Source organism: Suillus discolor (assembly GCF_016758755.1).
Source record: "Suillus discolor strain FC423 chromosome Unknown F5147scaffold_1, whole genome shotgun sequence".
Lineage (NCBI taxonomy): Eukaryota > Fungi > Basidiomycota > Agaricomycetes > Boletales > Suillaceae > Suillus > Suillus discolor.
In genome coordinates this window covers 1181812-1205228 of record NW_024541248.1, presented here as the reverse complement: position 1 = coordinate 1205228, position 23417 = coordinate 1181812, and the positions used below count along the sequence as shown (strand labels likewise).

The window sequence follows — 23417 nt, the reverse complement described above, 5'->3', positions numbered from 1 at the left end:
GAGGCGCCTTTCAGCAGCGCCTGTCCTAATTCCATCCCTACCCATGAGCATTTTCTCAAGCTTCAAATTCTTGGAACGTGCGCTGGGGGCTGAGCGCCCTGTCAATGTCAATGCTACCCGTTCCATTTCCGAACCAGGAGAACTGCTGTGGACTGATTTACCGCTGCCCTGTATTTGATGAATTGTGGACATCTCAGAGTTTGGATTCCGCTCATGGCGGCAGAAACCATCGTCGGCGCACCTCAGCGAATAATAAGCGGATAACAAATCGTAACTAGACTGCGGGACCTTTAGCCATCAATTATTTTTGGCACGCGCTTATAGCTCTCCACATTCCCAAACTGTGTGTACACTCACAGTACGTTCATCCGCATCCATCGGCAGGAGAACCGCAATGATGCTAAATGCTCCGCAAGTTCGGAACCCAGGCTGTCATCAAGAAGCTCCGGGTATCAGAGGTATTCTGCTATCGAAACCATGTTGCAATTGGCAATCTGTCGCCAGCTCAAACGTTCACCGATAAGCCGTACCGATCATGATAGCTGCGGTGATAGTGCCACAACAAACGAAATCAAAAGGGTCCTGGCTCCACTGCTACCAACGGTCGAGAGACAAGTGTCCTTCCTCATCTATCATGTTCAGGCAACTTTCGAGTGTAGATCTTATCATGGACAGTGACAATGGCTTTGGGTCCTCACTCAAGCGGCCATACCTAGCAAAACTGTCAGCGCTAGTGATGCCGTCAATCAACGCCTCCCCTCGCCATTCACAGCACCGCATGGCTATCCAACGAGGCAGGGTCCATCACATTTCAGCATCTCGCAAATCTATCGCTTTTCATTGGCTTCCTGAGCGGTGGGATCTGATGGATCTATTCCTTTTACTGCACCATCTCGAACATTCTTTCTACTTTCAGCCCGCATAATATCCGATGTCCCCCAGCCAACTCAGGCCAACTCCCGAGCACGCTTGCAAAAATAACTTGGAACTGATTGTTACTGACGTTGAGCACATGGTGCCATGTTCAGATGTGACTTCACGATACAGTTCAACCAGTAACTACCCGATAAAACATACGTTTCAGTACACCGTGACAATACATCTAACATATATATCCCAAACACATTATAGATATAGCATCGTTACAAATTGACTACACGAGACTCCTCCACGAACTTGATTACGGCCAAAGCAAAAATCTAGAAGTGTTCCTGTGAATGCACATGTTCAACATTGGAATGAACAACGAATAATTAAAAAACAGACCTTGGCAAATGTGAATTCGACATTATTGCTACTGTGCATGAGAGTTGCTGCCTTGATAGATTTCGCGAGTACACCCGGACCACAGAAGTAGGTCTGCGAGAGCAACCATGAGAATCGTTATCAGGAAGAAGACTGAATTCTTCAGACTTACACCAACTTTGGTCTTCAATTGTGCACTGCTACCAGGGAGATACTGACCGATCTCAATTGCTTCCCTGATCCTGCGGTAGATGCTCTTCCAGTCGGGGCGACCAAACATGGTGCGAGTACGAAGCAACGTGAGAGGATCATAATCGGCACCAGCATCGTTCACAGCAATGTTCCAGAGCATGTCTTCATCGATCTTTTGAGTGAGGTAGATATTGATGTGTAGGAAATTTGCTTGATATCGTGTGTGAGCTAGATATTTCCTAGGTCAATCAAAATAACTCACGGTCAACTTGAGCTTCCTCAACATCTTGCAATAGGCTCTGGAACCAGCCAAACGAGGGCGCATCACGACAAACCCAGAAAAATTCGACCCTTCGGAGGGAACCAAGATCACCTTTCTTTTGACGGTACCAGATATGTTTGAGAATTGACGCGAAGGGAGTGACACCTATATAAATGTGATTAACAAGCATTAGGCCCTACGTCGTTTCTTACCTATACCAGCGCCAATTAGCACAGCAACCTCGTTGTCGAACACATCTTCAGCAGGAGCGCCATAAGGCCCGTCGATTCTAACGCGAGGAAGTGAGCGGGAAACATTGGGTTCGAGCTCGACAAATTCGCCACGAGTGCCGCCGTACTCGGTTTCGTCTTTGTCAATGCCCTTCATGGCGGCTTTTGTCATCGCAGCAACCACAGATGGACCGCAGCCAAGTCGCTCTCCTAGGGAGTGAGTCCAATCACCAACTTGACGAATGTGAACGGACACATAGGGGTCTTCAGGAGCAGAAGTGATAGTGAACTATATTTTTTACGGCGGTCAGAAAATACGAAAGCCGAGCGGCGATCTACTTGTTACGCACAGGATGCCATTGCCATTGGGAAACTTCTGGGACTTGAATAAAGAGCCACTGGCCTGCTGTATACTTGAAACTGGGTTTGATGATCCGCAGTTCCATGGCTCCACTAGGATGTACAAGAACTTTGGACAGCGTTGTTGCCCTTCGAGCACGATACTCCCTGTACATCCTTTCGCCGAAGTAGATAATACCAGGCCAAATGGTGAACCTCCAGCTTTCGTAGCCAAGACAGTGCTCCGTAGAGTAGAAGGGGAAAGTATAAGTGTAGTCCGGATTTGCAGAGTCGCGGACAAAGCACCCAGTGGCATGGCTGTAAAGGCCGATGAAGAAGAAGAAGGCGAGGTGATGAGTGTACCAAAAAGCTTCGAAACATTGGTTGCGGATCTTGTGGTGTGCAGTGGTATACATGAGGACCATGATGAGGAGCATGAAATGTCCAGTTATACCACCAGCCTGTGTATAGTGAATCTGCAATGCATACTCCGGACGAACCTCTGAAAGAAATTTAATAACGAGTGTCAATCCAAAATTCACTGCAGCACTCACGAGTGCGTTCGACGTTGAAAAAGTTGACATAATGGGCTGTGGTATGTACCATTGCCCAAAATGCCATCGAGTATGCGACCTGTCTATGGAACCAGATGTTCTCGTCGGCAGGGAAGAGCCACGCGAGCTTGGGACGAACGACACGAATGATATTGCGCAGCATGGGGACCAGGAGCAGTCCCGCATTGAACGCAAGAGTGAGACCAGCACCACGCGACGTCCAGACAGACCATTTCAGAGCATTGAGAGCAGCCAATTTAGTGTCAGTGGCCTGTTAGACACGTAGTGAGTAATTGTCGAATCTGGTGCGGTGAATGAGGCTTACTTGTAGATACCAACCCAGAGCGAAAAGGCTCGATTGGATACCGTAAAATATGACATTGAAAACAAGCCTCCTCGGGTTGAGGAACTCGCTCTGAAACCAAGATTCACCCATGGTATGATGTTGCGGAAGTAGAAGAGTGGGGCCTGCCCAAAATGTAGGAAAGAAAGACGAGAAAAAACAAGGCGCTAGATCTAAGAAGGGATTTATAAAGGGTACCGGACAGGACAATGACAAGGTGATGCCGGGATAGTAGAATTATACATAGTACAAGCTGTACCCCGGGAAGGCTGTCGCTATCTAGAATCTTTCCGGTATCCGACGTGGTTACGGCAACTATATCCAGCTGTGCCAATTCAGCGCGTAGCAGCTCTAATTATAATTATTGAACATTGTCCATTGAGGCTGAAATTCACTGCATCGCTGTGACAGTGATCGTCCCTATACCGTCCTAGATTTAGACCCAGGACCGTGCTTATATATGAAATTCCGTTCATAGTCACGTATTCTCAAAACAGGCAAAGCACCGGGTGGAGAGGTCTGTCGAAATTCGGTGTTCGGCGGTGTTTGCAATATCACCGCCTGACTGCCTAGGCGCCTACCTATCACCTTAAGCTCGCAAAATCAATCACTTGATCGTCAGACTGCCCATTATTCCAGACTCCAGTAGGCAAGATCAATGAAAATTCTGACAAGAACTTGAAGTGAAACGATGGCCAGAGCCATATAAGGCAAAATGGCACGTGGTTTGTAAGATTTGTTTCCTTGACGCGACTTGTTGAACTGCTCATTGCACAGAACACCACTGTAATGGCTACACTAGCCCCCTTCTCTACGTCGTATCGACAGCAGCCAAGTATAGGCACACCCTCATCAGTATTTCGTCAGAACCAAAACCAACAAAGGCCGACCTCTGCCCTTGACCTTCCAGGTCTCCAAAGCGCAAGTCGCGTATTGCACGACCAGTTCATGAAGGATGCCCAGATAATACCAGATATCGGTGACATGCTTACGACCCGTAAGTTGGAAACTCTCTGGCATATTCATATCATCTCTAATTTCCCTTGCCAGCTGGTGGGCAGTCGTCAGCACTCTATAGTGTCTTTCCCGACGACTACCGGGCACCATTTCAGAAGAGGAGGCTTGTAGGCATTCCTGAAGCATTGTTTCAGTATTATAACAGTAAGTCTAATACATTCGGCTCTGATGCTGGCCTAAAGCTTCATAGCTACCAACGTTACTTCACACATGGGTCTAATACCCGAAATTGAGCGTGTATGGATATCAATTGATCATAAACTATTTCTTTGGGATTATATTGAGGGGTATGTATCCCTTTCATGCCTCTTTTCAAACTGATACAACCCTTCCAAAGCCAAGACATAAGCTCCTTTGTCGACCAACCGGACGTCATCACGCATGTCGCTGTCGTAAAACCAAAAGTCGGCGTCTTCGTCGATGAAATCACATCCGTCATGGTCATTTGCACTCCTGTATCCGTTCTTTTAATCGGGTTGTCCATGTCCACCGTCATTGGTACCAATAATCGCTCCCGCAAAGAAATCAGGATGTATGCAACAGACATGACAGTTTCGACTGACATCGAAATGACCTCTGTTGTGGGGATGTCCGACGGGCGTATCTTTATGTGTGGTTCTCAAGATGGCTGTTTGTACGAACTGCACTATCAACAGAGCGAATCTTGGTTTTCGAAACGGGTGCATATAGTCAACCACTCTGTTGGAAGTGTACAGAGTCTGTTCCCGAGATTCACCTCACCAAAGTCGGAAGGTCTGTAATTTGTTTTGCGCTTGATTTGCGATGAATGACCCTTGCACCTAGACCGTATTGTTGCTGTGATCTCGGATCCAAAACGCAATTGCTTCTATACCCTGTCTGCCAGGAATTCGATATCTATCTACCAGGCCAGCAGCGAGAAGGCTGTGCACCATGTGCAAACTATGTCGAACCTTTACAAGTCTGCGCAAGAGAAGGCACCTGGTTCTCCCGCTCTTACCCCTTCAAACTTCCAGATCGTGGCTCTACATGTCCTAGACCTGGGTGAATCGCGGACAGGGGTTCAATTGATAGCCATCACCATGAACGGCGTACGCTTGTACTTCTCTCCATCAACCTCGGCATATGGTTTTTCATATGGACCAACCCCAAGTGCTGCGGGTGGTGTGCGACCTCTACAACTCATTCATGTGCGACTTCCACCCCCAAATCTATTGCATCCAGACGAGCAATCTAGTCCCCATCGTCCTGCTTACAACAGCTCCACCCGAAACTCTCCTCCACAACCTCCATCCCGTCCCTTCATCGTGTCAGGACTTGAACACTCGTGTTATTTGGACGGACTCATGGTCTCAGCTCAGCCTGGTGATACAGATGGGACAGACTTTTTGCTTTGCACCGCACCTGATCTTACTCGAATTGGCTCGCTCGGGCAACTGAATCCGCCATCGCAACTACAACCATCCCAGCAACCAATATATGGTCCCTCATCATATGGGACTGGAGCAAATCAACGACCTCCTTTAACTGAATATGCTACCTTGCTGGCCATCCCTGGTCGGACATGGTCAATGGCGACGGTTCCTCGAGAATCGACCCTTGCGTCAGTTGCTCCTTCACCTCCGGTCACAAATGAACTCGCAACACAATTTCTGAGCCTTCACGACAATTTATGATCCTCACGAATGTCGGTCTCACATTTTTGATCAAAAGGCGAGCTTTGGACTATCTCAAAGCGGTCATAGAAGAAGTCCAGACCGAGGGAGTGGTGCAGCCAATAATTGAGTTCAGAGACAGGTAGGTTTATTTGTAAATACATCGCTCAAAAACTCACTTTTATATAGTTTTGGAAGAGATCAGACATGTGCCATGTTACTCGGTCTTGCAAGCGGGAATACTTTCCTGGATGCTGGAGAGCCATCGACAAGTGGCACACTCTGCACGATTAGTCCCGATATTGCTAACGTTGCTAAGCAAGCGTTTTATGATTTTGGCGAGCGACCAATTTGGACAGAACGAGTGACTTACGGTACAAGTAAGTAGTGCATTCTCTAATCAGACTCGAACTCACACCTTTCAGGCGACAGTTCTGGTAGTGCCATCTTCAGTGGTCGAAGGGAGGGCTTTGCTATATACTTCGCACGTCTAGTACGGCCGCTGTGGAAAGACAAGTTAACAAAGCCAGGGTAAGGTCCAAAACCTTCGTAGTCGATTCTTCTCATACTGAAATCGCACAGCCCCCCTGGTTTGCAACAGTCGAACTTCGAGGATAACCTTTTGGTAACTGTACAGAAAAACCTCTTCGCACTGAAGGAGTTTCTGGATAAAAACCCTCACCTATTCCACTCTGCTCCTGGAGAGCATTCAGTATCGCGGGCGTCATCTGGCAATGAGCAAGAAGCTTGGAAGGTTATTCGTCTTCCACATCGTGATGCTCTCGCTTAATCTTTCCTTAGGCTGAGCAAAATTCTGTTTCCCAGCTCCAAGCGCTATTATCCAGGACAATCGAAGCAATATCTTTCATACTTCTGTTGAACGATTACAGGCTGGGGGAGCTGACAGCCCAGTAAGCATTTCTGATGGGCAGGGAATTTCCTAATCTCAAGCTGATTGCCAGGTGCGATCCTGATACGCAAAAGTTGATCACTTCCATGACATTTGAAGACCTTATTACTTCACAAAATGGTGTCACGGCTGCACGTGCATTGGTTAACGTCGTAATTGACCAACAGATCGGTCAACAGATTAGCGTGCGTATCTGTTGTAAACCTGCTGTACTGGGATAACAAGCTCTGTACAGGTGGATACAATCAGTGAGGTACTACAGCAACGCTGTGGCTCGTTTTGCAGCACAGACGATGTCATGTTGTACAAGGTTAGTCGTAGTAGTTGTTTCCTGTTTTAGTGATCCGTCTTACAGTGAATCAGGCTCGTGAAAGCGTTCGTAAGGCCATGGAGTCACGGAATCCCTCCGAACGTCATAACTGGCTCGGCGAATCTCTGAGGTAAATTGAAGATACCAGATAGGGCTCATGATTCTCACTGTATTGCACCAGACTGTTTACCAAAGGTGCGCGGATGCTAGACTTTGACAAAATTCGCGAAGTCTGTGGTGAATATCAGCAGCTCGGTTATGCCAAAGGTTAGTACGTTTTGGTCTAGTGGTCACTATATTTACACCCGCTCAGGAGCTGTGGAACTTCCATTGAGTTGCGCCCAGGCACTAGACTCTGATAATCTGGGCCTCGAGTACTGGTATGCGGCATGTCCGCCAAATGACACCCGAAAGGAGTATTGCGACAGACGACTCAAGTGTTACGACCTTGTCCTGCATTCTCTGAGCGTCTTTGAGGAACAAGCCTCACAGACACAGAGTCATTCTGTAAAAGGCTCAGCGTCAAACGCAATTGACGACCCCGAAGCTATTCGCAGCCATGCCTATGACCTTGCATTTTCCAGCGAGGACGAGATGTTTCACTCTACGTTATATGAGTGGTTAATTAACCGTGGTCTTGCTGACGAGCTTTTGGCGGTACGTTGTTATCGTGCTCAACAATCTTGACTTCGCTGATAAGTCTGGAATGATTGTAGATGCGGCCTCCATTCCTGGAAGCCCACCTGAAGCGGGAACCGATCACGGTGCCCAAGTATCAGCTTTTGTGGCAATTCTATGTGAAAGACGGTCAACCGTTGCGCGCCGCAGAGATACTTGCTGTCCTAGCAGAGTCTGAGTGAGTGTTGTGTCTATCTATTCTATTCAATCGACACCTCATCAGACATACAGTACTGACTTGCTGTTGGACAAACGCCTCGAGTACCTGACACTGGCCGTTGCCAATGCGAAGTCTCATCCCGTGACCATCGGTGGCAGGCATGAGACTGCTATTTCTTTCCTTACCAACCTCGAGGAAAAACTGGACGTTGCTCAAGTACAGCTCGAGGTATACAATGCCCTCTTACCTCACATGAATGATCCTGGGGAAGCTGGAGAGAAAATAAAGTATCTCAGCAAGACCTTGTTAACCATGTCGGAGGTATGTCCCAATGAAATGTCTCAGTCGTTGTTTTCTTTATGTGCGTTCAGCTGTATCAAGTTTATGCGGAACCATTCGATCTACCGGTCATGAAGCTCTTGATCTTGCATGTCTCTGATCATCACGATGAACACGTTGTCCGTCCTATATGGGATAGGATATTTGATGATGGTACGTAAGATCAGTTTACGAAAAGTTGGCGCCTGTCTTACTCGCGTCTCGTTAAGCAATCGAGAAGGGTGCGGATGCACAAACCAATGCTGACCACATCATCGCATGTGTTGTTCCACTAGGGAAACGATTTTACCCCTCCGAGAGTGCCTTCCCCTTGAGTGAGTCAAGACTGCACTTATTCTGGGTCTTCTCAGCTCATAACATAATTTCAGAGTACATTGCATCGTTGTTGGTCAAGTTCGCTCTCAAAAACAGAACACAACTACCAAACGGTTGGAGTCCTCGGGTGCTTGTTCAGTGTGGCGTTCCTTACGGGGATGTGTGGGATGTACTCCATGAGATGTATGAATCACAGGTAATGGGTCTCATCTGAGAACTTTGCACGAGTGAATCTAATTTCGGCAACACAGATACCGCCTTTCAACACGCAAAGTGGCGTGCAAGTCGTATCTGCTGACATTGCAATTCTTTTAAATGACTGGCTCGAGGAGGCAAAACGCCCTCAATCCTCAGTTCCCCGAGGAGAATTCCCTGTTGGCAGAATAGATCTTGCTGTTGGGCAGTACCTGACGGAACTAGGTACCAATCAGGCGGAGACAAAGGCAATTTATGAAGGAATCAAACGTCAGCTAAGAAGAAACTGGTAGCACATGGGAAGCCTTATCTATTACTCATCATAAAATCCTACTACTTTCATAACACCTATGTCGGGTAAATCAATTGACTTCCAGAATGACATCCTCCGCAAACAGAAGTAAACGTTCGCTGATCTTTCGTGTCAATTTGTACGCCTCGTATAACGCCCTGGATGCAATGATCAGGCAAACATACAATGTGCGTAAGAGACACCTGCCTCGCAATCCCAATAACTAGTAAACCCAAGATGATCATCGCAGCTATGTCTGTTGAGTTACCCCTCCTGCTTCTATTACCCCTGAAACGAGCTATCCAATGGACTGGCCCCAGAAGGGGCAGCGACAGCAGCATATGAACTATAGATCCGGCACCTATCATAGGGAGGCCGATCACGAACCTGCGCACAAACCGCTTCAAGAATGATGGTGAGGATGGGAACGGGGCAGGATCAGTCCTCGTCAGTCTTGGAACATTGTCCTCTAGAGGAAATGCGTCCTGGTCTCGAAGTATTCGCAATGCTGCACGGATGAGATCGTGGCCAACGTCAATCGGCGAAATGAAGAAGTAGTATGATGATCCGTAGGACGAATAATCGTCGAAGGAACTCATGAAATACGTTGTAACATAGGACGAACACATGACAAGTAAGGTGAACAAAAAGGAAGATATCATGCCAACTACGACTGGAAGGACGTCAGTATCATCTCACTATGTGGAAGGTTTCACTCACTCGGGTTGGTCGCCAACCCAATTGCTTTGGTTCGAGCAAAGTGATATCGGTAATGGCACTGTGGACAGCGATAGAAAGAGTTGTTGCTGAAAGACGAGTTCCTCCACTTTTTCAGGCAGGTTATATGGACATACTAAATAGATGTCAGTGTATCGATGTTCGAATGCATTGGAGGGAGCTGACTGACGCTAATGGAACCCTTACACAGACAAGGTCGAATAAGTCTTCCCAATGTGTCGTCTTCGCCATCGAAGCAGATACGGCATTGTTTCTCCTGCTCGGGCGCTGGTTTGTTCTGTGGCTCTGCCATGTTGGCCATGTTCATGCACACATGTTGCACTGTCGGCGTCGAGGAATGATTATGATCAGTTTCGTGCAAATATTGTGACAAATATGGACATTCGTACGAGGGGACTTCGGCCTGGCATTCGGCACCATAATTTGGCTCGTATGTGGAAATTGCCGAATAGAGCATAGATTTTCCTAACTGAGCGCTATGAAGCTAAGCCAGAGCGGTCCTTTCACGTATTTCTAGCTACTTTAACTGACATAGATATCACTGTCTGGGTTGAATGAGAATTGAAGCAGAAATGAGTGAGCTAGCTCCTGCCGATGAGCGCCGTGACGGAGTTTGAATAGCAACTTGTGGGTGCAACGCTACTCTTCTGTCGATCAACCTGTCTTCTGGCGTGAAAAGTCGGAGGATAGTGTATCTCCACATAATCTGATGGGACAACTCTATCACAACTCTAGTTCGACATCAAGGTTGTAATCCGTGTCAAGTCAGTTCGCTTCGGTGCTTGAATTTAATTTTCATCGTGTTTCTTTACGTCTAAACGGTGGCAGTGGAAGGTAATGTTACTCGGTGACTAGGTTCCTCGAGTTGACGTATTTAATACAGAGCTCAGTCGCGCGATCCAGGACGTTGTTCGACTGCATCAGGGGTTAAGGGATCACCGCGTTTCAAAGGCGAGGGTTTCATTGCTTCAAAGTTCACATAACGCTCTCAGGCCATTGTCGCGCTTATTGCGCGCTATCAAGTAAATATCACTTTGTTGGGCGATGGCTGATGCGTTCTTTTTTTCTTGATATCGAATCCCCCCATCGTTGCTACGAGCTGAATGTCCCCCTCCACGATAAATTTCCGATGATACCGCTACTAATTTATGTAAATCCCCGGTTGCACAAATTAGGCGAAGGGACCTGATTTGACGCCCCACCTCTTGAAGAAAATTCTTCTGATACATTAGGTCCACACTAGTGCTGAAATCGGGGAAACCTTCCATAGTACTGAATATTGAATAACCGGCATTTCTGGTGAGCGAATACTCTCCGTCGGCGATAACCGATAGTCTTCTAAGTTGGTAAGTAGCAACTGCTCTCGTTCAATCATAAACATACTTGCAGATCTACTTCAGATGTTCTCTAATTCCTCCTTGCTCTCATCCATGTCACTCGCCACCACCACTAACAAGCAGCCGAGTCGTACTACAGTCAATGGCCAACTACTAAGCGATGCGCGATATCATACTCGGTCCCAGTCAATTTTCGCTCTACAGACGTAAGTAATCACGCTTGTACATGAAAGTATCGTCACCAGGACCATCATGTGTTTTTTCCAGGTACCTCGCATTAATTTCACCTGACTTCGAGTCAGGATAAATCTTGCCAGATCTCCACAAGGCTAAGCTCTTCCTTCCTGCCGTAGATCGTTATTATTTTAATGGTCAAGTCCTAACGCACATTAATGTTACGTGCCCACCTTCGGGCTTTTACATCAATCAACCACGGCTCATGCTCGAACGCACCTTTGTGTCGAGCTGGTCTATTCCTTATTGATGTAGTCTACGACATGGATCTCGATCGCTATGTCTTGAAGGATATAACGGTAGGACCCAGTCCTCTATCTCACTAAGATGGCTACTAAGTACCCTGTCCCATCCAGCGATAAAATACTCGCTCTATCTTGCATGAATGTTGGCGTTGGTCCTGGTGGAACAACCGCAATGCTCGCGTTCGTCATGCGGATTCTTCATGACCCCCTCATCTATAACACTGACATTCCAGACGCGTCTCCATCGTCGATTACAAAGGTCAAGTCACACTTGATACATACGTATCACCTACCATGCAAGTCAGCGACTACCGAACTGCAACCACCGGTATAGAATCTTCTCACCTTCTTTCTCGTGAGTTCAAGAACCCAGTGTCATTTTTCTGCTATTCACCCGACCTATCACACCAGCCGACACCCCTACTTTCGCCCAAGTCCAACAGCACGTTGCTGACCTTATCAAGGGCAAGGTACTTATTGGCCACAGTCTGTGGAACGATCTCTCTGGTAAGCATAGCTTTTGTTCAATTACCCCAGTTGTCACTTATTGACGTCTTACCCAGTTCTAGGAATTCCTCACCCCGCAGTGGCTACTCGGGACGTTGCTCTATATCAGCCTTTCCGAAACGCTCTTCGGTCCCCTAATCAGGTGATCGGCCTTCAAACTCTTATGTGGCATTTGATGTGCCGTCGATGTCAAGATGGCCAGCTTCACCCAGTGAGTTCCTACTGTCATGACAGTCCTGCTCGACCCCTGAGTAATATGTTTCCCGTAGGTCGAAAATGCACGTGCTGCACTTGACTTGTATCGGACTGTTTCGTCTGAATGGGAAGGGGCAATTGCCATCGGAAATTGGCCCTCATCCCTTCCTCCTAGCACATTCTCGCGTTGCTATCTCTGAACAATTTCCATGCCGATTACTACTCGTTACACCTACATGACATTCTTCCGCAGGACTATTTCGTATTTAGATGCTGTTAATCCTACTATACACTCGTCTTATGCCAATTCGTTTTATGCCAGTTCGTTATGGGCTTTATGACTCTATGTAGGGGTGCATTGGCTTCGCCTCGGAGTTCCAAGTAAATTTACAACGACTGGCTAAGTTACTCGGTACGTCACTGCACAATCCTCGACCCTTCTTTGCTTCAGCATTGAAACCTTCCTCTTCAACGCCTGCCATTTCCTATTCTCGGCTCCCCTTCCATGAAAAATCTTTCCAGTTGGCCGTCTAAGTAACCTGGTAAAAGCCCGAGGGGATGCACCTCCCGTAATGTCCCGTTGCGTTCGCCATGATTGCTTCTGCAAGCGAAGTGTTCGCTCAGATTCGAGCATAACCGCGGCGATATCAAGGACGTCCTTCTTTGATGGAGAGACTAGCGATCCGCCGCCTGACAACGCTGGATTCTGTGCGCGGACCCCATCGCGTGCGAAAGGTTTTGAGGCACTTCATGGCGAGAGTCCCGCATCGTTTGCAAGACCGGAGACTTGCGAGGATTAAAAAAAGTGTTTTTGACGATGGTCGGATCCCAGGGTGAGCTGAAAGTAAATGGGAGATAACACGACGTTGGGCGAAATGTCGACCAAGTCCTGATTTCTCGGTTACAGCCCTGATGTGCAAGTGAATGATATCCAGCACTGCGTGCTGCTGTCTGCGGCTGAGTCTCCTTGGGAGCGTTTGGAAGTATAATGAAGTAGATTCGAGCGCCTTGACGTGGTTTCCCAACTGAATCATAGCCTCCGCGATGAAAAAGACGGCCCTTGGTGGCAGCTGAGAATATTCGGGCGAGGCAACGAGTGGAAACATGTTCATAAGAGAACGATAGCGAGAAACCTGCACTGGACCAGAGACCGTGGATGTTTGCAAGACCACGCATCTGAAGTTCGCAGACTTCCATCCATCGCCTCGCCGTTGCGGAATTTTAACCCACCGTCGTAGAGCACCGCGTTTCAAAGAGCCGAAAAACTCCATCCACAAAGGCAATGGTAGTCCATCCTGATGCCCGGATCGTAAGCCTAACTCTTCTGGCCACCGCTCTCTTCTCATAACACGTTGAACACGTCTCATAGCCTCATCCCATCTGCCAGTCCGTACCAACCACCTTACAGTTAATTTCCACGTTTCGAGATTTGGTAGGACCGACTCGGCTTTCATGGCATCGAGAAGACGGGCAGCAGTGCCGAAAGCCGCTTGTCTCAAAGCAAGAGAAACCAAGAAATTGAAGGAACGAGTTGAACGAAGGAGACCCGTGTCCCGAGGGTTTGAGAAATGGTAATTGACGAGTGTAGTGAGTGATGAGTGCGAGTAATTATGCATGTCCAGGAGATTTTGATAGAACGTCTCACAAGAGGTGGGAGTTGGTAGGTGAGGTATCGGCGCAGCGGCGAGGGAATGGACACTGACGAAAGTAGCGGATTCGGAGGGAGGGTTTGGGATATACATTGATTCCGCTGCGACCTGGATCCTTCCACGAAGCCTCCCTTATAGAGATGGAGTCGGGATCTATGGGTATGACACATTGACCTCGACGTGGTGTCTGAGGTTGCCGCACGAACGATTCATCAGAACGTGAATTTCTAGACATCCCAACATGCTTCTTGTCGGGAAGAAGAGATCCATGGTATTTAACACGTCGAGTCCAAGCGCGAGCTGCAGCTGACTGCAAAATTGCAGAAAATGAAGACGTGGTGTCTGGCGGAATATATGAACATTTAAGCAGGCGGGATGCATGATGAAGCATGCATGAGCTCGCAACTACACGCTGGTCAATATCGTTTCTGACTTCTGCGCGTTTTTTTTTCGACTTACTTGCAAGGCAAGCTTTGGGAGACTGGCGCTTGCAGTCTTCTTCTGCCTTGAACAATATTTCTGATTTCGTCCGATTCTGGAGGCTCGATTGACAAGGTTCTAAACTAAACAGTGACAAACACTCTCCGTCATGTGCGTTAAGTCACTTCGGCGCCTCAACTACGCTCCAAGATCGTTCTGAGTTTCGCGTCCACACTTCAGGCCGGCGTTTTGGTGAGTGGAACGTTCGTTGGACTATTCCAGAACTAATAATTCATAATTGACTTCAGATTACGTCGCGCATGTGCATTTCATAGAAGCATGCTTGAAAGCTTACATTGAGCTTATTTTCACAGCAGGGTTGGTCCACTCTATCGTAGACAAGGTTCCTAGAATGATGATGCAGGGCACAAACGTGCACCGCCGGGTGTCATGGTCTTGCTAAAAAACTTTCCTTGTCAAGCTTCTTATCGCTTGAAGGGACACCCCAGAGTCGTTTTCCGGCAGCGATCGAGGGAGAAAACTGGGGCAACAGCATGTGCCGATCTAGCACAGGCGCTAGCACTAGAAGGCCAGCAGCAAGCTCGGTCACGGTGTTTTCTCGAGCCCGACACATTGATGCCATATTTTCGACGTTCACAGCGTGTCACCAAGACGCTGAAAATTTATTTGAGTTGGCGATCCGTCACACCATGCAGTGCGTTCGAACTCAGAAATAGTCTTTCTACTGTCTTTGAAATTTACCAAGTGACTTTCCGCAGCCCAGGCTAGATTTTGATTCGAACCTTAAGCTTAAAAGTCGGAGTGCACCTCGTCACAATCTAGAAAACCTCCATGATATCTAGATTCTAGCATGTAAGCCGACATAGTCACGGAGTTTGAAAGGTGTTTTGAATATGTTTTGAATCTAGGGTCTACCCCCCTTCTTGATATCACTTTAGAACTGGGCGTTTTGGACATGCAGACTTGCAAAATACTGACGTTTGACGATGATCCGGGCACATCGGCACGAGGACTTAGTTAGAACGACGTTCTAAACGCTGTTGGGAGTCACCTAGCCACTGAAGCTGACTGACCCGAAGCATCTAGATTCTGAACTCCGGGGTCGCAGCCCCTGCATGATAAGACACTCAGGTGTTTTGGGATCGCCGGAACTGCAGGCACTCGGGCTGCGGCGTCTGAGATCTGAAGGCTAATGCACCTAAAGACGGGCGATGATATGACGAATTTAAAACAGGTGTGCACCTTCCATATAGTCATACAAACTGCGAGCATAAGAATCGATCATGACTAAATACACACTTAATGAGTGCCACGAGAAAAAAAAACTTATGAGCTATCCTATAATCCAACGAGAGCTCCGCTCAGGATCATTAACAGTAAAAAATGAGTTCCATTATCAAAGTTCCTCCTCCATTAGGTGTAGAACATTCCTTCCCACCAGCCAGCCGACTTTGCGTACCCACTGATCTCGCACCTTTCGCATGTCCTGCCATCCTTCCGGACCTTTCGCCTCGGCAAACTCATCCAAGCCTTTTTCCCAACTTCTAACGGTGTCCACTCCGAACATCCCCCCTTGTTGATTCACGACCTCATCTATCCGATCTATCCAGGCTCGCCACTCCTGAATTAGCCGGGGTAGTAACAGAGGAGCAAGAGATGATTGTGTTAGAGGTGGTTGAGAAAGGATATGGTTCGTGAGGGCCGAAAGGAAGAGAAAAGTCTCTGATGGATGAGACCTGTCTTTGTGTTGCAGCTGAAGGGCTGCAGAGAGCGACTGTGACGAAGCACCGGAATCGACGTGCAACGGCAATGAAGGTGATGCATAGGAAAAATATGGCACATATGACATGGAGGCGGACACGAACTCGTGTATAGCTGGTCGTAGACGTGATAGGATGTATGATTCTCGCATGCCACCATCAGGTGGGCCTGCTGGGCTCTGCTGGCCGAAACGTGTGAAGCCAGATGGTAGGCCGCCGGCGGGTGTTCTATAGTTTGTGATCCCAGATCCAAAACCAAAGGAAGTCGTTGATGATGATGATCCTAGCGCAAATGATGAAGGGTTGGAATAAGGATATGCTTCCCGAAGTTTTCGAGCTGATTGCTCCAGAGCTTGTATAGCTGTATCCAGCGTCGGACGGGGTATCAGAGGTAGTATAAGAGATTTAAGTGATGGCTGAGCACTAAGCATGGAATTAAGCAGAGAAAGTAGTGATTGCGGTGGCAAACTCGCTAATTAAAGCAGGTTAGATTTACCAAGATACGATAGGCGACTAAAACGACATACCAAGGAGAACGCCAACGTCAACATCGTTATCTGAGCTCACTGAACTATTTTCTTTCTCGCCTTTGTCATCTTTTGAGTTACTTGCACAGGTGATCTTTGCTCGCTTAGGTGCCCCACGCTTAGGGCGTTCTGGTGTTGGACTTCGGTCCATAGCTACGTCCCGGGCGCCATGTCGACTGGAGCTTTCGGTTTCATCGTCAAATTCGTGTCTTCTTTTCTGTGAGCGATGCGCAGAAGCAGGCAGGTTCATGCTAGAGGCTAATTGCTGGAAAGCAGCAGGCTGCGTATGTCCCATAGTCATTGTAGACTGCCAACTAGCTCCGGAGTTTACTGAGAGGCCAAAACCAAAGCCCAGGCAGGATGGCGGATGAGTGGCTGGGTTGTGCAAGAAATCAAGCGGAGGATGGACAAGATTTGCCATGGTTTCGTTGTTGAAAGAATGGTGGACACTTACAAAAGTCCTTCAGGCCACAATGCAGCCACGCGAATGCAGGCGATCACCTTGACCAGCCCTTAACAAATTACACGTGACATTCATATTAAAATGCCTGGTTTTTTTCGGATGGCTCCAGGCTTGCTCTTTCTTTCTCTTTCTTTCTCTTTGAAATGTTGCTTCAATTGAGGTAAGCACCAACTTGTCGAGCCTTATTTCGCGGTGACGACACAAACGAATCGCTACTTCGAAGCTCACAGAGCTAATGAATTTTTTCGTTTATACCCAAATTTCTGAGCTGTTTTTGATGCTCAGTTTATTCGCATCGTTATGCTTACCAATCTTTTGTAGTTCACCACGGCGACGTTGATAGTTGTGAGTATCATATGCCTTTCCCTTCTCGAATGATCGAACAAAATAGAAGTCAAGCCCTGACCTTGTCTAAAGGACAAGTGTTGATGAGCATCCATGCTAATACTGACTTTTCAATGTCATCAATGCAATCACTTGATGCTGATTCCTTTTTTCAGGTCATTAACGCTCCACCTCTGGGATGCGGCTGATACAATCAGTTGTCATAGACATAGATCAAACTCCAAATATTGTTGTATCGTATCCACCGGCGAGCCGTTTCTGCAATAATATCGATGATTCAATTGCGATGTATGATATAAAGATATCTACATAAGCCACAAAGTGTTAGTGTTGAGTCCAGATAAGTATGTAGTGCCATGCTATGTCGATGCCCACAATGAGTTAGCCAGCCACATCACTCCGATCCACACCACCAACTTGGCTTTTACTCCGGGTATCCAACCTGACTCTTTGTACCACACCTTGTAGCCTGGCTCACGCTGTGGCAACGTCCCATCAGCTAATCTATCCACCCACCGCCTTGTGGGTCGCACGGGTGAATCAGGTTTTACGGGATGACTGTCGCCATCCTTATTCGTGTGGACGTCAGTAGCGAGGGGAACAGATTCTGCGCTGGAACCTGATGAGGCCGTGTGGCGGGTGACATTGCGAGTTGAAGTGGGAAGTGAACTTTCCTTGTTTCCACATATCCACGTTGTAAGCTCTCCTGTGGCATGGGAAACATGATTGGAGATGTATATGAATATGATCGTGGAGATTACGAAGTTTATTGGACGCCAGCGTGTTCCAGGGAGAAGGACAAGAACACCCTTCGTGTCACCTGCGAGCCATAGATGATACTGGATAATGAATGTCTCCAAAGAACATCTGCCGATAAAAGTGAAAGCCCGAGAGCTGCATGAACGAAGGGAAGAACTTGCGTTCCTGAGAGTGATGAATGCTACGATGGGCAAGAATGATATATATCGATGCCATGGGTTATAGGTGAACTTGCTTTCCTGCATGAGTTCAAATGCGAAGAACCACAGCAAGATAAAGATAGAAATCGCAACGGCCGCTTTCACCGCCATGGGCCAAAGATGATGGTCGGGGAGTCGATATGCTTGGATCTTGATTACAGCAATTGCCAGAAGCATCCCGAAATACACGATCCACAGGTCAAGAGTTACCCGGAAACTCCATTCACGGGCGGACCAATGGATGCTGAATATCTGCTCCAGAAACGCGAATACGGTATCTAGCATCCACGTCTCAGTCATGAACCACGTGAATATGCCCATGGAGATCGCAATCTTCGATAAGAGAAATGGCATGCGATCGTTATATTGCGAGCCTATCGCCATTGTCCCGTACACGATGAGATACCACATCGAAACGAGGGGCGAGAAATAGTACGAAAGGTAATTGACGTCCATGGTGTATACCAGGACTACCGTTAGAAGATTTAGGCGAACCAATACCTACAACCAATTCGACATTATTAAATGATACTGTTACAAGGCATACTCGGATCTGACGCTTACCTGAGCAATACGCAGAAAGGCAAAGTCGGCTTTCTTGATATAAAAGATTGTGTGACCGTAACCAGTCATGAACAAATATGCTGCGACCAGCACTCGAATAGGATTGTAGATTCCAGAAATCTTAGATGCTCCCAAGTAATGATATATAAGGATTGCGACTGGGACGAGAGTGAGAATATATAGACATTAATGTCGTAGTGACGAACCTTGCATCCACCCCTTCCACTCATCGGTTTGATCACGGTTTAGGAAGCCCATATCTTTGTCCGCACGCTTCACCGTTGTCAGCCCCGCCGCGAGAGAGCATAGCATGAGAAATCCAAATGTCCACGGGTTGAATTGTTTTTGTTCTTTCAGCCAGAAGCCAGTTCGATCAGCGATAAAGATCAGGCCAATGGATAAACCGAAAACAACAGCTGGCCTATATTCGCCTGCGAAGGAGATATTTTTGGTTGGACTTCGAGTGTCTGAATAATTATCAGGTTTGTGTTTCCCAAGAAAGAACGGGCTCACACGCAAGATACCACATGACTGGTCCGTACACTACGACAGCTACTATGATAGCAAGCTGCAAGAACGACGGCAACGGGTAAGGGCGGCAACATGTCTTGTCGAAAGGGGACGTCTTTGGCCACACGTGATTGCAACGCAAATTAAGGAGGATGTTGGCATGTGCTTTTACGATGTCGTCCGAGAAATGTAGTCCATCTTGTGTGCTAGCGTCGTCAAGCATCTTATTGAAAACAAGTGGTAAAGAAACGGGTAAAGCCACGGGGGAGCTGGAGAATATGGAATAGATAGCAGGTGACGGAGGATTGATGCGATGGTGGAGGTCCGAGTTCATCGCATCTACATCTGAGGAGTGCATGGTTTCGGCACGTTCAGGAGACAGTTTTGAAGATACAATGTCCTCCACGGGAAGGATTATCACCTCATCTGCCGGCTTTCTCTGGGCTGCAGAGACAGATTCCAAAAGACTCTCCATATTCGCTTCCCAGGCAGGGAGACCACCGGTAGTGGCATAACGCAGGTACCACAAGCCCGAACCTAGGACAAGTATAGCAGGGCGGTCATCGATGCCAGGAAAAGGCAGATGACCATGAACGAGAGAAAGAGTGCCTGATGTATTCAAATACGGATCCCAGAAAAAATCCAGTCTTGTTACTGAATCTGAAGTGAACGAATAGTTAGAATGCTTATGGTCGTCATCAGGAGGAGTAGGAGGAAGCTTCGGATCGACAATATGCATGAAATGGAAATATAGCGAGCGTGTTACGGAGTCACCAATAAAAACGACGCGTCTGGAAGCAAGGCAAGATGTGGTATCCTTCGATTGGTATGTGTGTAGCATACAACCTGATTATTGGTTAAAGGGTGAGCACGACAATGGAAGCCTGAGCAACAGACAACACACCATCAGGTTGCCAGTTCTGGTGGTTCTCATCCAACCAGGTACCTCTAGTAAGCAAGGAATTGCAATGCAGTGGATCTGCTCGGCCTGCGACCCCGTTAGACGCAGGGCCAAAATGTATGAGGGATAAATGCACTAACCAGAAATTATATAATGTAGTATCCCTGCCAATACGGCGAGTGCTCCGGTAGACAGCGCTAGATAGTGGTGAAATGAAGGGTTCAGCGAGAACAGTCTTTTGGATGAGGACATGATGGCGGTGAGAGTCTGCTGCGACGTGGCAGTACAGGAATGTTTTTATGCTTGAGCGCTTGAAGTCAGAAGTGAGATAATTAATTATGCTGGCAAAGTTTTTAACCCCAACGTAAGCATCGGGCGAGACTTTAAATAGTTCGTGATCATCACTAGTGTCGATGAGCTGCAGAGCGACACAGCAAACCCGATGGTCGTTTGAAACGTGTTGTGTGTAGGTACCTTTTTGGGCTTACTCGTCACCGACGTCGTTATTGTACCGCAAAATGATCTATGTTATTAATGTCCACATGCACATGATATAACGTGCAATATCCAGCTCGCATTCATCACTGGGGAGTGGGTCAAATTATCAGTGTAGTATTACTGTCCATTGGCCATTGATATACATAAAGTGATGATGCAGTGCACGAAGTTAATGTCCAAGTATGAGATCGGAAGGTTTACATTTAAATACTCGACCCGCCAGTGGTGGTATTACTAGTGCTAAAACCTATACAACAGTCAGCAATTAATCGGACGATAAATTATAGGAGGAAGTACATACCTGTACCTTGACAGTGATTGTTAGATGCAGTTGGTATACATGACAGGTACCTGCAGCCCGAGCACGCTAAGAAATTATCAGCCATCATGTCTTCGTGATCGCAACAAACACAAACCCGCATAAGGATCTGAAGTATAGAAGTTCCGAATCAGGACAACGAAGAGGACGATTGCTAATGGTATGGCTGCCAGCCGGAAAGCCCACATAATGAGCTTATGGCGCTTCGTTGGACTGATCACGGGGTACAGGGTTGTGCCAACGAGAAGACCCATACACAAGCCCCCCAGGTGAGCTGAAATTTTCTATGAGTTGAGTTGAGGGACGAGACAAACAGTCACTTGCCGAAGTTATCCACATCTATCGAGAAAAAGTTATCGATGATATTCAAGACAGGATAAGTGTGCACGTACAAGGTATATACCCAAGAGCGATACCGAACAGCAGTTCCACTGTCATGATGGCGAGCTACGGAAAAACATAAGAGAGAAATAAGCATGAATGTGATTGTCATCACCTTTCTACCAGGTCGGTATTGATATTTCCAATGTGCGAAAAGATCCACCCATGTAACCTAAGTTGCGAGGTGATCAAAAGGTAAGAGGTGTAAACAGGTTTTACAGCTTACCGCGACTGTACCGAAGATGGCACCACTGGCGCCTATTGAAGGTGCGCCGACCAGTGAAAAATTACCGCCCAACACGTTACTATGCCATACGTTGGTGTGTAAAATAATGAAGTAAGAAGGATTTACCCAAAGATTCCGGCCGCGAAATAAGTTATAAAGAAACCAGCGGAGCCCATTTCACGCTCTATCTGGAGGGGCATAAGAGCAAATAATTGGACTAGAAAGACTACCAACTTGAGCGGATATTGTCAACTGAGCGAGCATGTTGAGGATGATATGGATGAATCCTGCATGCAGGAAAATGGCAGTGATGAATCTGAAGTCCTGAATGTTGGCCCTGAACTGTTACGACCACAGCTTGCTTACCTGAACCACTGGTCGGGCTCGCCGCCGTGGAAGCCACCGAAACCACATATGTCCTCGATCGAACAGAGCTGATCTGGCGGATTTGCGGTATCATTGAGGCCTAGTCGTCAAGACGGGTCAGTTAGAGTCGTCAGGAAGTAAGACAAGTTTATCTTACAAGCAATCGGAGTAGTTAAGGGGAGTCCTTGAATAACTTTCATGCATGGCGGGAAACGAGCACCCAAATTAATTAATGCACTTTCCGACGGCCCAAGCATGGGATTTACAACTGGCTGAGTGGAGGTCAGCGACGAATATGGTGCTCACAGTTTATTCGCAAACCTTAAAGGATATTGGGGTACCCTGTGCTCTGGTGTTCACCACCAACTCATTGATGAAAACGCCAACCATGATAATTGTTAAGGCCCATACTACGAGGATAAATATCTCGCTGATGGGATGACAGTTGTATGCTCACCAACGTAAGGATGCTTTTGCCGCCCGATACCCCGCTTCTTGTCCTCGATCCGCTGATCCATAGGGTACTTCCCCATGTCCATCCCGAGAACCTTCTGAAACGGAGATGCGCTGTCTGCAGCAAGCTTGGAGTTCTCATCCAATGGTTCTGCGTATTCTAGAAAGTTTAGGCCATTGTTACACTACCAAGGTCGCAAGACATACCCAGGTCTTGATAACTATCTGAGCGTCCCATATCTGCAGCATTATGCATCAGGTGGTCGTCTGACTTGCCAACGACAGACGATGGACGTGTTGAATAGGAGTCCTCGTCCTTATATGGGACACTCAAGTCACTGAAAACTGGACCATTTCTTTCGGACAATGACGGTGTAGGTTGCCGGCTTGGTATGGCTGGCAGGGAGGGTGACTTTGTACGTCGATAGTTGAAGATGAGAGATTGTGCTTCGGTTCGACCAGCACCACGCAAGAATGATGAAGGGTCCAGGGCAGGAATGCCGCTCGTAGTTGTTGCGAGAGTTGTGGTATCGTCTTGTATTATCCCATCTAAACCGTCAAAGGGTTTGTTTCGACTGTCCGAGTTATCACCAAAAGGATCTGTATGGAAATTCGATCCAGCTGGATGGTTTGTATCAAAATGTGCCATGATTTCCAGAAGCACGGCAAAGAATTACTGGCAAGTGAAGGTGGTGGTACAGGAAAGAGATTATATGTGGATTGCCAAGCTGCAAGCCATAGGTTTCAAGACAGAATTTCAAACCGTATCACGTTACACACACTG

General features: G+C 47.4%; 8 protein-coding genes across 8 annotated transcripts; 2 read left to right on the top strand and 6 right to left on the bottom strand.

Moving 5' to 3' along the window:
- Window positions 1–1002: 1002 nt before the first annotated feature.
- Window positions 1003–3491, bottom strand: F5147DRAFT_663371 (ferric reductase NAD binding domain-containing protein). Its single transcript, XM_041434881.1, has 8 exons — window positions 3148–3491; window positions 2823–3093; window positions 2280–2770; window positions 1912–2218; window positions 1700–1864; window positions 1418–1647; window positions 1267–1359; window positions 1003–1211 (listed from the first exon to the last, which is right to left on the bottom strand). Exons 1-8 carry the CDS (start codon window positions 3256–3258, stop codon window positions 1200–1202), a joined length of 1680 nt encoding a protein of 559 aa, XP_041300184.1. The 5' UTR covers window positions 3259–3491; the 3' UTR covers window positions 1003–1199.
- A 463-nt stretch (window positions 3492–3954) lies between these two features.
- Window positions 3955–9016, top strand: F5147DRAFT_741712 (nucleoporin; the record flags this gene model as incomplete). Its single annotated transcript, XM_041439494.1, has 21 exons — window positions 3955–4162; window positions 4216–4326; window positions 4373–4469; window positions 4520–4935; window positions 4987–5786; window positions 5819–5958; window positions 6006–6196; window positions 6242–6347; window positions 6399–6570; window positions 6618–6727; window positions 6779–6911; window positions 6962–7036; window positions 7090–7166; window positions 7218–7303; window positions 7350–7693; window positions 7753–7892; window positions 7946–8195; window positions 8246–8366; window positions 8423–8527; window positions 8582–8724; window positions 8780–9016. 21 exons carry the CDS (start codon window positions 3955–3957, stop codon window positions 9014–9016), a joined length of 4062 nt encoding a protein of 1353 aa, XP_041300183.1.
- Window positions 8780–10075, bottom strand: F5147DRAFT_9684 (uncharacterized protein). Its single transcript, XM_041444496.1, has 4 exons — window positions 9923–10075; window positions 9736–9868; window positions 9223–9688; window positions 8780–9173 (listed from the first exon to the last, which is right to left on the bottom strand). Exons 1-4 carry the CDS (start codon window positions 10058–10060, stop codon window positions 9086–9088), a joined length of 825 nt encoding a protein of 274 aa, XP_041300182.1. The 5' UTR covers window positions 10061–10075; the 3' UTR covers window positions 8780–9085.
- A 1576-nt stretch (window positions 10076–11651) lies between these two features.
- Window positions 11652–12471, top strand: F5147DRAFT_766696 (uncharacterized protein; the record flags this gene model as incomplete). Its single annotated transcript, XM_041440796.1, has 5 exons — window positions 11652–11749; window positions 11803–11924; window positions 11981–12076; window positions 12133–12287; window positions 12346–12471. The coding sequence occupies 5 exons, from the start codon at window positions 11652–11654 to the stop codon at window positions 12469–12471; spliced, it is 597 nt and encodes a 198-aa protein (XP_041300181.1).
- Window positions 12472–12596: 125 nt separating this feature from the next.
- On the bottom strand, window positions 12597–14473 carry F5147DRAFT_601111 (uncharacterized protein). Its single transcript, XM_041432231.1, has 2 exons — window positions 14380–14473; window positions 12597–14325 (listed from the first exon to the last, which is right to left on the bottom strand). Exon 2 carries the CDS (start codon window positions 14011–14013, stop codon window positions 12919–12921), a length of 1095 nt encoding a protein of 364 aa, XP_041300180.1. The 5' UTR covers window positions 14014–14325; window positions 14380–14473; the 3' UTR covers window positions 12597–12918.
- A 1064-nt stretch (window positions 14474–15537) lies between these two features.
- F5147DRAFT_9610 (uncharacterized protein) lies at window positions 15538–17109 on the bottom strand. Its single transcript, XM_041444494.1, has 2 exons — window positions 16649–17109; window positions 15538–16593 (listed from the first exon to the last, which is right to left on the bottom strand). The coding sequence occupies exons 1-2, from the start codon at window positions 17067–17069 to the stop codon at window positions 15758–15760; spliced, it is 1257 nt and encodes a 418-aa protein (XP_041300179.1). The 5' UTR covers window positions 17070–17109; the 3' UTR covers window positions 15538–15757.
- Window positions 17110–17729: 620 nt separating this feature from the next.
- Window positions 17730–20880, bottom strand: F5147DRAFT_663351 (10 TM acyl transferase domain found in Cas1p-domain-containing protein). Its single transcript, XM_041434880.1, has 6 exons — window positions 20531–20880; window positions 20394–20477; window positions 19493–20335; window positions 19186–19446; window positions 18980–19137; window positions 17730–18916 (listed from the first exon to the last, which is right to left on the bottom strand). Exons 1-6 carry the CDS (start codon window positions 20640–20642, stop codon window positions 17816–17818), a joined length of 2559 nt encoding a protein of 852 aa, XP_041300178.1. The 5' UTR covers window positions 20643–20880; the 3' UTR covers window positions 17730–17815.
- A 16-nt stretch (window positions 20881–20896) lies between these two features.
- F5147DRAFT_663346 (uncharacterized protein) lies at window positions 20897–23374 on the bottom strand. Its single transcript, XM_041434879.1, has 14 exons — window positions 22841–23374; window positions 22638–22793; window positions 22502–22590; window positions 22338–22452; window positions 22181–22280; window positions 22049–22130; window positions 21941–22002; window positions 21815–21893; window positions 21704–21760; window positions 21600–21654; window positions 21532–21546; window positions 21305–21481; window positions 21190–21255; window positions 20897–21135 (listed from the first exon to the last, which is right to left on the bottom strand). Exons 1-14 carry the CDS (start codon window positions 23280–23282, stop codon window positions 21092–21094), a joined length of 1539 nt encoding a protein of 512 aa, XP_041300177.1. The 5' UTR covers window positions 23283–23374; the 3' UTR covers window positions 20897–21091.
- Between the last annotated feature and the right edge of the window lie 43 nt (window positions 23375–23417).